The sequence below is a fragment of the Oryx dammah genome, unplaced genomic scaffold, assembly GCF_014754425.2.
Source record: "Oryx dammah isolate SB20612 unplaced genomic scaffold, SCBI_Odam_1.1 HiC_scaffold_20, whole genome shotgun sequence".
NCBI classification, from domain to species: domain Eukaryota; kingdom Metazoa; phylum Chordata; class Mammalia; order Artiodactyla; family Bovidae; genus Oryx; species Oryx dammah.
In genome coordinates, this window is record NW_024070204.1 from 48308268 (window position 1) to 48319690 (window position 11423).

At 42.0% G+C, this 11423-nt stretch overlaps 1 protein-coding gene across 2 annotated transcripts in view; it reads right to left on the reverse strand.

Annotated features, from left to right (window-relative positions):
* Positions 1-11142, reverse strand: part of ANKRD55 (ankyrin repeat domain 55) — a 111001-nt gene extending 99859 nt beyond the window's left edge. For both annotated transcript variants that reach the window (XM_040262550.1, XM_040262549.1), the window contains exons 1-2: positions 10909-11142; positions 10638-10728 (exon numbers count right to left, since the gene is read on the reverse strand). In XM_040262550.1, the coding sequence (XP_040118484.1) occupies positions 10638-10695 (58 nt within the window). In that variant the 5' untranslated portion in view covers positions 10696-10728; positions 10909-11142. The remainder of the gene's footprint in view (positions 1-10637; positions 10729-10908) is intronic.
* Positions 11143-11423: the final 281 nt, after the last annotated feature.

Genomic DNA, 11423 nt, shown 5'->3' on the forward strand with positions numbered 1-11423 from the left:
GAGCCACCATGGAAATTAACCTTTAAAATTGTATAAAACTTAAAAAATAATTTTAAAAAAGGAGTACTATGCTATGAATTCATTGTAGAGGGGAAGATAACTTGACCAATGGATGGTCTCTTGACCAGGGAAGACCAGTTGTCCATGTGACCTTAGGGAGATCATTTGTGAGAATCACTAGCATTTGCTAAATGATTACTCTGGACCAGGCATGGTTCCAAGTGCTTTGTATATACTATGCCATTAAATCTTTATAACCATGCTCTGAAAATTGTTATAACCATCTTTATAACAAGCCTATAACCACTTCTAGCTGTTGCTGAGTGCTTACTCTGGGCCAGCAGTGGTTGCAGGAGCATGGCATGCACTCATTAATCCAGTCTCTATAAACAGTCCTTTGTGGTAGCACTATCTTAATCTACAAGTAGGAAAGTGAGGTATAGAGATGTTAAGCCACTAGGTCATGCAGTAAGCAGCAGCAGCAGCAGCCGTGCCCATTACCAATTTACAGAAAAATAGCATTTGGGTAATAAAGTCCAACTGTTTTTATTTTTCCTCTGTGCTTAGTCTGTTTTCACTTGATCACAGTGGGCCTTGCACAGAGGCCTCATACTGGTACTTGGCACTTCAGACCAGCGTTCCTCCTCCCGCCCCGAGCACAACATCTCATTTCAAGATGGCAGCAGTGGGCCCTGGGCGGAGACACTGCTCCCGGCACTGTGATCTGGAACCTGAGCCACGCAGCTGTCTGGCTCCCCTGTGAGAGCTCCGCCTGCTCCCCGCTGCTGAGATCCCTATAAAGCAGCCCTGCCTGTGGCCTGCGGGGAGAACATGTCCTCCAGAGCAGGGGTCCCCAACCTCTGGAGTCTGACGCCTGATGATCCGAGGTGGAGGTGATTAATGACGATAGAAATAAAGTGCACAATAAATGTAATGCACTTGGATCATCCCCAAACTGTCCCCTGTCTCCTGTGGGTGGAAAAACTGTCTTCTGTGACATTGGTCCCTGGTGCCAAAAATGTTGGGACTGTTGCTCTAGAGCCTGAGCTTGCACCTCTCCATTCTTTGATCAAAGAATAAAATTCTCCTTTACTTCTGAACTAAAGTTAGTCTCATTCTGTTGGCTCCAATGGCATTAGTCAGAAGGACCCTTGCTGGAGCCTGGCAGGAAAGGGTTGGTAACAAGAGTGGCAGGATTTGAACTGTTTGGTTTGACCCCAGTAGCCATTACAGTTCACTATACTGCACCATAGCTAACCCTTCTGTTTCTTTTTTCACATAGAATTATACATTCGTTGAGTTTCTTTCAGTCCTACCACTGACTACTATTCTAAGACAAAGCACTTCCAGGTTCCATTCTTAAACTGAAAGTAGACACCTCTAGGCCTCCTGATAGTGGTCATGCTGAGTCAGCCGACTTGCTGCCAAAACTCTAGGACATCATTTTTGAATAGCACTAAGTAAGAAGGAACAAAATATCAATTCAGATGAATTTCAGATATACATCTCATGGTTCTTAAAAAATAAGGCTCTTTGTTCCCCAAAGTTGTCTGGGGAGTTGTTTTTTAAAAACAAACACCAGATTATGTTCTGATTTGCTGTTGTGAATTAGAAAACAGAGAAATGATCTCAGGGTCACCCAAGATCAAAGCTTAAGATGTCAAGGTTAAAATAATTATTTTTCCTCTTTATCAACTGTTGTCTGTGACCTTGATTATAGAATCAGGGTTTACTGAACTATGTCTTGGAGAAATGTTAACCTGTTTTTGCACAGAACAAACGTGTTGAGTAGGAAAATGATAACGAACCTGATTTCAAAGTTTCTGTGGTGCAAGCTAAACCCTGACCTTGCAAATTCCCAATTCTTATCACATCAGTTCCACAGCTCATATTCCAGGGTAAGCCTCCCCTTTTAGCCTCCTCCTCCTCCTAGGAGGCTGGTGTCTTTCTTTGTTCTAAGGGCAGATTGCCATGGATCCATTCTTACCATGGAGGAGGTCAACCTGTCACTAAGCTGAACCCACTATGCAGAGCTCATTTCAAATGAAAGCCCAGCCCTGGGGAAACTTGAGCAGATTTAGCCACCATCATCTTTATTTTCCTTTGTACTAAGAGTCACGAAGGGGTTGATGGAGTGTGTTATAAGAATGCAGAGAGTATAACTTCATGGCGAATAAGAGTGTGAAGAGGGCTTGAGGGTCAGAAACTAGAGTTAAAATTGCAGCTGTGATTTTGTTGTGTGTGGCCTTGGATAAGTCATGTAACCTCAGATGGACTAGAAATTGAATCTCTTTCAAGGGCTGTGTTGAGGATCAAGTAAGATGATAGGCATAAAAGTTTCACACAGTGTCTGGATGAATAAATAGGAGCTGCTTAATAAGCCAGAGTTATTCTTCTTCTTCTAATTATCACTACTGGTTAATATTCTTGTCCTGATCTCTGTTTCCCTATAGAAGCTATTCTCCGTACTCACATGGAAGATGAATTGCTAGGGTCCATACTGGCAGCTGAGAAGCTGGGAACCGGCTGGGGCCAAGAGAACCTCTGAAGAACAGAGCCCTGTGCTAGTTAAGAGAATACAGCACTTTGTATCCTGAATTCTTTTTTGTATTGCTGGAATATTTTGAAGAAGGTGACACTAGTTTTACATATAGAAAGAAACCTGAGTATTTAAAGAACTCCATAAGAACCAGTTGATATCTAATAGTGCAATACCGGTAACCTCAAATTACCTTCTAAAAGAATTTAAATAATACTGTGATAACTTGAGATGACTACATCATCCACGTGGTGTTCTGTCTGCAAATGCATAATCTAATCTAGTTGTGAGGAAGTGTTGACAAACCCACAAGAAGGAACTTGGTATTAAAAAAGAGAGAGAGACTGTAAGTCAAAAATGTCAATGTCAAAAGATAAAGTCTATAGCAATATTCTAGACTGGATCTGGCACTGGGTTGGGGCTGGGAGGGGGGGCGTGCTGTAAAAGACATTATTGGATCAATAGACAAAACTGGAATGCAGGCAGATGAGACAAAAGAGCATACACTCATGTATATACACAAATTCTCGTATACATACATATAGAGAAAGAGGCAGAGAGAGAGAGTCAGATACAGAGAGAACCACACAAAGACAGAGATGTAGAGACAGAGAAAGAGCTAACAATAAAGTAAATGGGGTAAAATGTTAATATTAGGTGAATCTGGTTAAAAGATATACAGTTTTCTTTATACCATTCTTACAATGTTTAAGTTTAAAATTGTTTTCAAACAGAAGGTTAGAAAAGCATCAGAATGTTATTAAATATTACATGTGTATATTTTTAGATCCTGAGGCTACTTTTAGAAATGGAACTATTTCCCATTTAGACTGGAACATTGTCTCTTCATTTTCTCCCCCAATGAACCCAATAAAATAAGAACAGCTTCATCAACAAGCAACTGATATTTAAAGTTTTTACATAGAGAAAACAAACTTGAGGGCCCTTGCTAAGCACACTAACCTATGCATTAGGCTTGTGTGTGCTTAGTTGTTCAGTCATGCCTGACTCTCTGCGACCCCAAGGACTGTAGCCCGCCAGGTTCCTCTGTCCATGGAGATTCTCCAGACAAGAATACTGGAGTGGGTTGCCATGCCCTCTTTCAGGGATACAGTAGGCTAATGAGTATGGTTGGATGTGGTCTTTGTGCAAGACAGTATCGAGCCCACACCCTTTTTTACACCAATCTTGGGTCTCAGTGTATCTAGACCCTTACCTTCTCACCTTATTCCATATTTGGGGATGAGTGAAATGTTCATTATTCTACTAGTTTTGTAATAAAACTAGTTTTGTAATAAAACTAGTTACAACTTTGCTGGTTTTTCCTTCAGTCTCCTTGTATCCAAATGGTTACCTCAACAGGAAAATCCACAGATATCAGTTGCTCAACACAGCTGTAACTAATGAAATGTGAAGTTAATGAACAGAGATGATGAAGATTATGAATAATATAATGAATGTTAATGAACAGTAGGAAAAGCTCAGTGTGGTGACCCAGCTGACTTCCAGACAAGGGGCTAAGTTGAGGGTTTGCCTTCTGAAGCTGATCCAGCCAAGCTGTGGAACACAGTATCAGGGTTGATTCAGGAGATCTGGCTCACCAGGTGGGCCTTCATTCCCTCTGCATACCAGTCCCAGATTCTCCTTCTTGCGATGCATACTCAGGCCAGAGGCCCTATTCTGGAGGACATTGCAGCTGTCCTGTGCTAGAGAATGCTGAAAATGACACCACTCCCCTCACCCACTGAATCACTTTCGGTTTCCTGGCTCTCTAAGGCTATGAATAGTAATTGTTTGGATAAGATCAGTCAGGGGCTTCCCTCCAGCTGGGATTCCTTGGTGGCTCAGCTGGTAAAAAATCTGCCTGCAGTGTGGGAGACCTGGGTTTTATCCCTGGGTTGGGAAGATCCTCTGGAGAAGGGAATGGGAATGTCTACCCGGTCTAGGATTCTGGCCTGGAGAATTCCATGGACTCTATAGTCCGTGGCGTCTCTAAGAGTTGGACACAGCTGAGCCACTTTCACTTTCCCTAGGTCCAGCAGAGGAGCCAGGAGTGGACTGATGCGTCCCATCATTTCCCAGGAGTTGGTGGGTGGGAAAGAGGTTCCTGTGTACTGCAGAGAGACTGCACAAAGGAGGCAGAGGACGGAGGGGGCAGGCCTCCTGTTAATATGTTTGCCTGGGTTAGGTCTTGAATGGGCAAGAAGATTGGAAGAAGGATTCTTCTTCCATCTCTTCTTCCCTAGGCTCATCTTTTTGACCAAGAGAGGGAGAAGGTTGAGTATTTTCCCAAAGATGACAGATAATCTCCTTTTAAAACTGTGGAATGGTCATTTGCCATCAAATCTTCCTTTGTCTGGACCATCAATCTGAAAATCTATCACAAAATCCAGCTCAGTGTTCCCGGTTTCATCTCGTTCAAGGTCTGTGCTGAGCCTAAACTGTCCCCGCTCTCTCCAGTCTCCTCTGACTGCCTTTTCTCTACTCCCTCCCCAAGTCCCTGGGAAAATTTGCCTATTCTTCCTTTGGAGGCCTCTGATTGTCAGAGCAGAATTTTAACTTTTGCTTTTCCAGCAAAGCGCATTATCGAGGCACTTTAAGTTCATTTTGTTTAGAGTTCCCATTTTGGATGAAAAGTTGGAAATTAAAACCAGACATCTGTACATGGGAGCATTAAATTCCACAATACAATGGGATAATAGCTTGATTGTAAAAACATAGGCTTCATGAATTTTAATTTTTGTTAATATCTTACTTCTTCATTAAAATATACGGTTGATCAAGGAAGAGTACTGCAGTAGAAAGAAGATGGGTTTTGAAGTCATGCAGGTTTAGGTTTGGATTTCAGTTTTGCCATTTTATCTCATACTCTTTCCACCCCATCTCTCAAATGCCAAACTTCCTTCTAGCTTAAATAGGAATGGATTTTACCAAAACCCCAGTGAGGAGGTTGCATACATCTGAGAAGGAACTTGAAATCTAACCTCTTTTCATGCCATAAAGCAGGCTGATCGGTGGTCCTAAAGGTATCTCCATGTCTCAGTCCCTGGGACCTGTGAATATTACCTTAGAAGGCAAAAGAGAGGATATGGTCTCATATGTTGAAAGCCTGAGTTCAGGATCTTGAGAGTAGATATTTATCCTGGCATATCTGGGTGGGCCCTAATGCCATCACATGTGTTGTTATAAGAGCTAGGCAGAGAGAGCTCTGAGAAGCACACACAGAGGAAAAGGCCACGTGAAGACCAGAGGCAGTGATGAAGCCACAAAAGGTTAGAAGCTGGAAGGGACAGGGAAGGATTCTTTCCTAGAGCCTCCAGAAGGAGTACACTGCCTGCTGACATCTTGATTTCATACTTCTGGCCTCCAGGACTGGGAGAGATTACATGTCAGTTGTTGGGAGCCTCCCAGTTTGTGGTAATTCGTTACAGCAACCCTAGAACATGGACGCTCTGCACTAATCTGGGCTGGAGGGCTGAGCTCCTCCTCACATTCTCTCGGCAACCGTACCAGAGAGAAACCTGGTAGAGGGTGGGCCACTGCCCCTACAGGCCCCTGTGAACACCGTGCTCAAACATTTCTCATAGAGCCAGGAAGGGCTGGGCTGGGCTGGGCGAGGCCCTTGGGAGCACCTTTCTCAGTCTGATTTTCTCTCGGAGCCCTCATGCAAACGTCTTCAGTTACATAACTGAAGTCTCAGCTTCAGTAGGAGTCTCTGTGTTCTGTAGTAAATGATTTTACTACAGGTCCTTCCCTGCGTGTGGGCTCTGAGAGGGAAGACAGCCGGGAGCACGTGGGACCAGAGAGATGTTGCCATGGTGAGAGTAAGAAGCACAAAGCCAGAGTGGAGAGCTGTGAAGACCCAGGCTTCCTCCTCACAGAGAAAGCCAGCGATGTGGCCTAACCCCCTTGGTCAGACAGATAACACAGTCTTTGAGCCTCCCAGTCCCCTTGTGAATGTAGAACACTACCCACATTTTACAGACCAGAAGATCATCAGTGTGTCCAGGTTCACACAACTGGGATGAGGACTGAGACTGGACTAGAGCAAATGTCCATCTGTTCCCAAGACCCTGGCAATACCTCTACCAATAAGAAAAATAGAAAAATGCAGTTGGAAGGACTCCAAATCTACCTGATTTTAATTTGTGCTCTGAAGGTCATTGTGCATGTGTGCGTGCTAAGTCACTCCAATCATGTCCAACTCTTCGTGACCCTATGGACGGTAACCTGCCTGGCTCCTTTGTCCATGGGATTCTCCAGGCAGGAATACTGAAGAAGGTTGCCATTTCCTTCTCCAGGGGATCTTCCCCAGTGAGGGATCAAACCAGGTCTCTTACATCTCCTGCATTGGAGGTCGGGTTTCTTTACCATGAGAGCCAACTGGAAAACCCAAAGGTCATTATGCATTAGTATTTTCCAAGTGCTCATTGCTGACCATTCTCTGGGCAACCATAGGCCAAAGCTACCTGAGCCCAACCCCCACCTCAAAGTAGCTATTAAGACCAGAGATTGCCCAGGAAAAGAAACCTCGTAGCCTGTTGTCTGGCTAGTGGACACCTGGGTCTCAGTCCCCTCTGTCACTTATAGTTCAGGTGTTCAGTCGTGTCCTGGAGAAGCAAATGGAAGCCCACTCCAGTATTCTTGCCTGGAGAATTCCATGGACAGAGGAGCCTGGAGGGCAACAGTCCACGGGTCATGGCTGAGTGACTATCACTCACTCTTGTGTCCAACTCTTTGCACCCCTATAGACTGTCACCTGCCAGGCTCCTCTGTCCATGGGACTCTCCAGGCAAGAATACTGGAGTGGGTTGCCATTTTCTCCTTCAGGGATCTTCCTGACCCAGGGATTGAACTCGTGTCTCCTGCGTCTCCAACACTGCGGGTGGAATCTTTACCACTGAGCCACCGGGGAAGCCCCCTATTACCACTTAGCTGTGAGCCATTCTCAAAAGCGGGCCCACATTTTAACCTCTCTGTGCTTCACTTTTCCCATCTGAGAAGTTAGGAGGATAGATGGAATGAGTGCTTCTCCATATTTGTTGTACATTAGAACTTCCTGGGGGCTTTGTCAGGCCATGTCCCTCACCAGTTAAACTAGAATATCCAGTGATGGGATCCGGGCATAAACATCTTCAAAAACTGGATAGGTGATTTTTATATGTGACCAAGTTTTTTTTTTTTTTCAATGTTACATTTCATCTAGATAGATCTGTAATCTCATAGTGATGAGAAAAGAAAGTCAGGTCTTTAATAATCACAATAAAAAATAATAAAAAAGCTTACAAACAGTAATGCAATATTTCCTCCCCAGCTCCTTGCCCCATTAATGGTTAACAGCTGAAAGAAGATGCAATGACTCAAAATCAAAAATAAAAACAAAATAACAAAGCAAGCCAACCCCAGGAACAACCCACACTGTCAATGAGTTTCCATATGTAATTCAAACAAGCAGTCAAATGTCAACCACTTGTGGAGAACACCATGGATTTCCTTGGTTTTTGATATGTTTTTCTTTTGAAGGTAAAATAAAACAGGACACAAAGTTATACATAGATGCCACTTCCATAAAGGCACTGTCATTGCAGCAGTCTTATACGAATTCTAAGATCTTTCCAGATGTAATGTCTTTTGTCCACATCTGCATGTAAAGCCAGGGGCCACTAGGGTTTTGATTCCCCAGATATCAGGAATTCCAGGAAAATCCTCTACTAAAGCACCAACCACACTCAACTTTTCAAGAGAAAGTCATCTCACCATGGTTTTACCCAACAATATAATATTTAGAATCTATGCAATTGCCTAAATCTGTCATGACCTTTCATGTTTTTAACATGATAACAGAATTATATGATAACAGGATATATATTTTTATAACAGGATATATATTTTTAACATGATAACAGGATTAACATGATAACAGAACTACTCAGCTATCATTCAGTTAACTGTAATTCTGCGGGCTGCTCTAAATGGTACCCTGGAGTTCTAAAAAAAAAAAAAAAATTAATGTAATCTAGTCAACTGGTCTTAACTAAATCCTCATTTGTCCTGAAGACTGCTAAATTTGAGCCAGAGATAGAGAGGTGAGTTCAAGGTTTAATAATTATAAATATTAATTATAATATTAATAATAATAACAAAAACAGCCACAGTTTGAAAGTACTTAATGCATATCACCTGGAGAAGGAAATGGCACCCCACTCCAGTACTGTTGCCTGGAAAATCCCATGGACAGAGGAACCTGGTGGGCTACAGTCCATGGGGTTACAAAGAGTCAGACATGAATGAGCAACTTCAATTTTTTCCTAATGTACATCAGGCAAAGTGACAGATGCTTTTCATACATTATTTTAGATTCTCACAACAACCTTGCTAGGTAAGCATCATTTCTTCTAAGTTACTGCTGAAGCCATTAAGGCCCAGAGAGGTCAGGTAACTTGCTAAGGTCACACAGTAAGACGTAGTTGTTCTACAATTCCAACCTATTCTGCCCGTGCTATTTCCACCATACCACAACACCTCTGGAGAGAAATGATTGAGAAATAAAGATGGAAGTCACAGGGAAAGAGTTAGCTTACAAGGGGGAGAATCAGGCCTACAGTGGAGAAATAGTCATGAGTTGCTCACGTGAAAGGTGCTATAAGAAAATAAATATTATAAATTAACATTTTAACTGTGTTCTGGCCTCAGTCTTGTTAGGAACCACAATACTGGAATAGATGAATTCATTATGAAGGATTAGTTCTTCATACTCAGTTCTAGCTCCCTCAAATTAGTCTTAATAAATAAACCTATTTTGTTCCTGTTTGGATTACATAATTCAATAATGTCATTTTTTAGCCAGTTTGAGGTCTTTGGATTTCAGCATATTTTCACTCTTGCTGATTGCCATCAGTAGTACAAACAAAGGGAAAGGCTGAAGTGGGCACAGCTGTGACAATCACTCTGTCTACAGTGTTCATATCCAAATACTGTGTGAATCGGCACATTCTGAAGAGACACACAAACATATGCATAAGGCAATTACTCAGAAATCTAAATGTAAATCTGTAACTTGACAAAGCACTGAACTAAAATAATTCACCCATGAAACCAGATGTAGCTTGAAGAATAGGTAGTAAACACACTATGGCCTAGAGCAGGAAAAGGGGGGAAAAAGGAATTTTCTTAATGAGTCTTTCATGGACCACCATTTTCATGGTATAGCCAAAACAATTAAATAATCAAAGGATCTTAGCATTCTGAGGAATGCTCAGATGTTATTGAAAGTGGTTTAGGTATCAGATATTTTTTAAAAATCTTCTAAAAATATTTATTACACTTAAAGAATGGAAATTTCCTGTATTTACAAAGAGAAGGTGCATGATTACACATAGGTATACATATATATATATACACACACACACACAAACTTCATATGCAGAATGTACATGCATAAACTGTATGGCTGAATATATGTTTTTTAATAAGAATAGGTGAATTTCACAGTAATTTTTTTCATGTGGAAAATTACCTCCACATTGGAAAATTGGGAATCAGAAAGGTATATCCTTTCACTGCAAATAATAACATAGTGATAACTCATTACACAACCTCAGAGGAGATAATGCATCAGCAGCAAGATAAATTTGGGCAACATCTATTTCTGGAGGGAATCAAGAGATATTTACAAAACTATAGCAATGCAATATTGGGTTAGTAGACTGAAATATATATATGATTTTTTCTTTTTATGTTACTTATTATAATGTATGTATTTTTAAAGATCTGAACAAAAAGCTAATAAGAATAAAGATGGTACTATCTGAAATAACTGGTGTGCTTGAAACCCAATTTTAAAAATTTGTAGGTTGGAGCACTTTAACAAGCAAGACTAACAGAACATAAGCTTGTTTTTCCCTTGCAAATGCTTATCAAATGAGAAGTGAACATTTAGAACAGGTTTGTTTCCTATGTGAAATCCTCTTTCCACATCACACACACACACACACACACACACACACTCTCTCTCTCTCTCTCTCCCTGTAAACCGCAAATCTCTACGTTGAACTAAAGATGCATAGAACCAAAGGATAAGTTAAAGCAGCGTTTTTACCTTTTTGTTGATCAAACACAGATGGAGTACTGAAATCCATGGTTGCCTGTCTCATCATCTACCATCAGAATGGCAAAAAGAATCCAGGTCTCTAGAGAGGAGAAAACACCATCTCACACGTTACAGTCAACACAACAGTCAGATACAGCAGCCCCTGCCAAGCCCTCTGTTTGAGAATTCAGTGTGCATTAGAGCTGCAGGTCGTTGTCAAGGCAAATAATGAAAATAGGTAAATGTTATTCCTCTAATACCTGACAGGAAAAAGACTGACTTCTTATGGTCTCACTCATCAGCTATCCCCTGTGTAAGTTATTATACACTCTCTAGCCCCCAACAAAGAGAGAGAGAAAAAAAGCTCAAACCCTGAAAAATGGTGTTCATGGAGGGCCACCTGCCTTGGATCTGGGCCAGGAAAATACTGGAGGTCACGGAGATTCAGCAGCTGGTGTGTTGCTTTAAACCAAAAGAAATCTCAATGGGTGAGTGAGGATTCACAGGGCCAAACAGAGCATGTGCAGAGCTGCCAATGCAGTCTGGATTCGGCTGTATTCTTGGGGGAGTGAGAACTGCATTTGGGTCATGTGAGCAGCATGCCATCTCAATGGAATAGCACGTAAATATTGTAGCAGGAGGCTGCTGCTGCCCATGTGCTGTTTGGAGTCGTTACAGGCTTTCCCCACTCATCTCTAGTCTCCCTTCAACTCTGTTCTCCGAATGACAGGGAGGATGGGGGAAGGAAGTGGCATTTGAAAGGTTGCATTTCAGGGCTCAGATATCCATAACGAT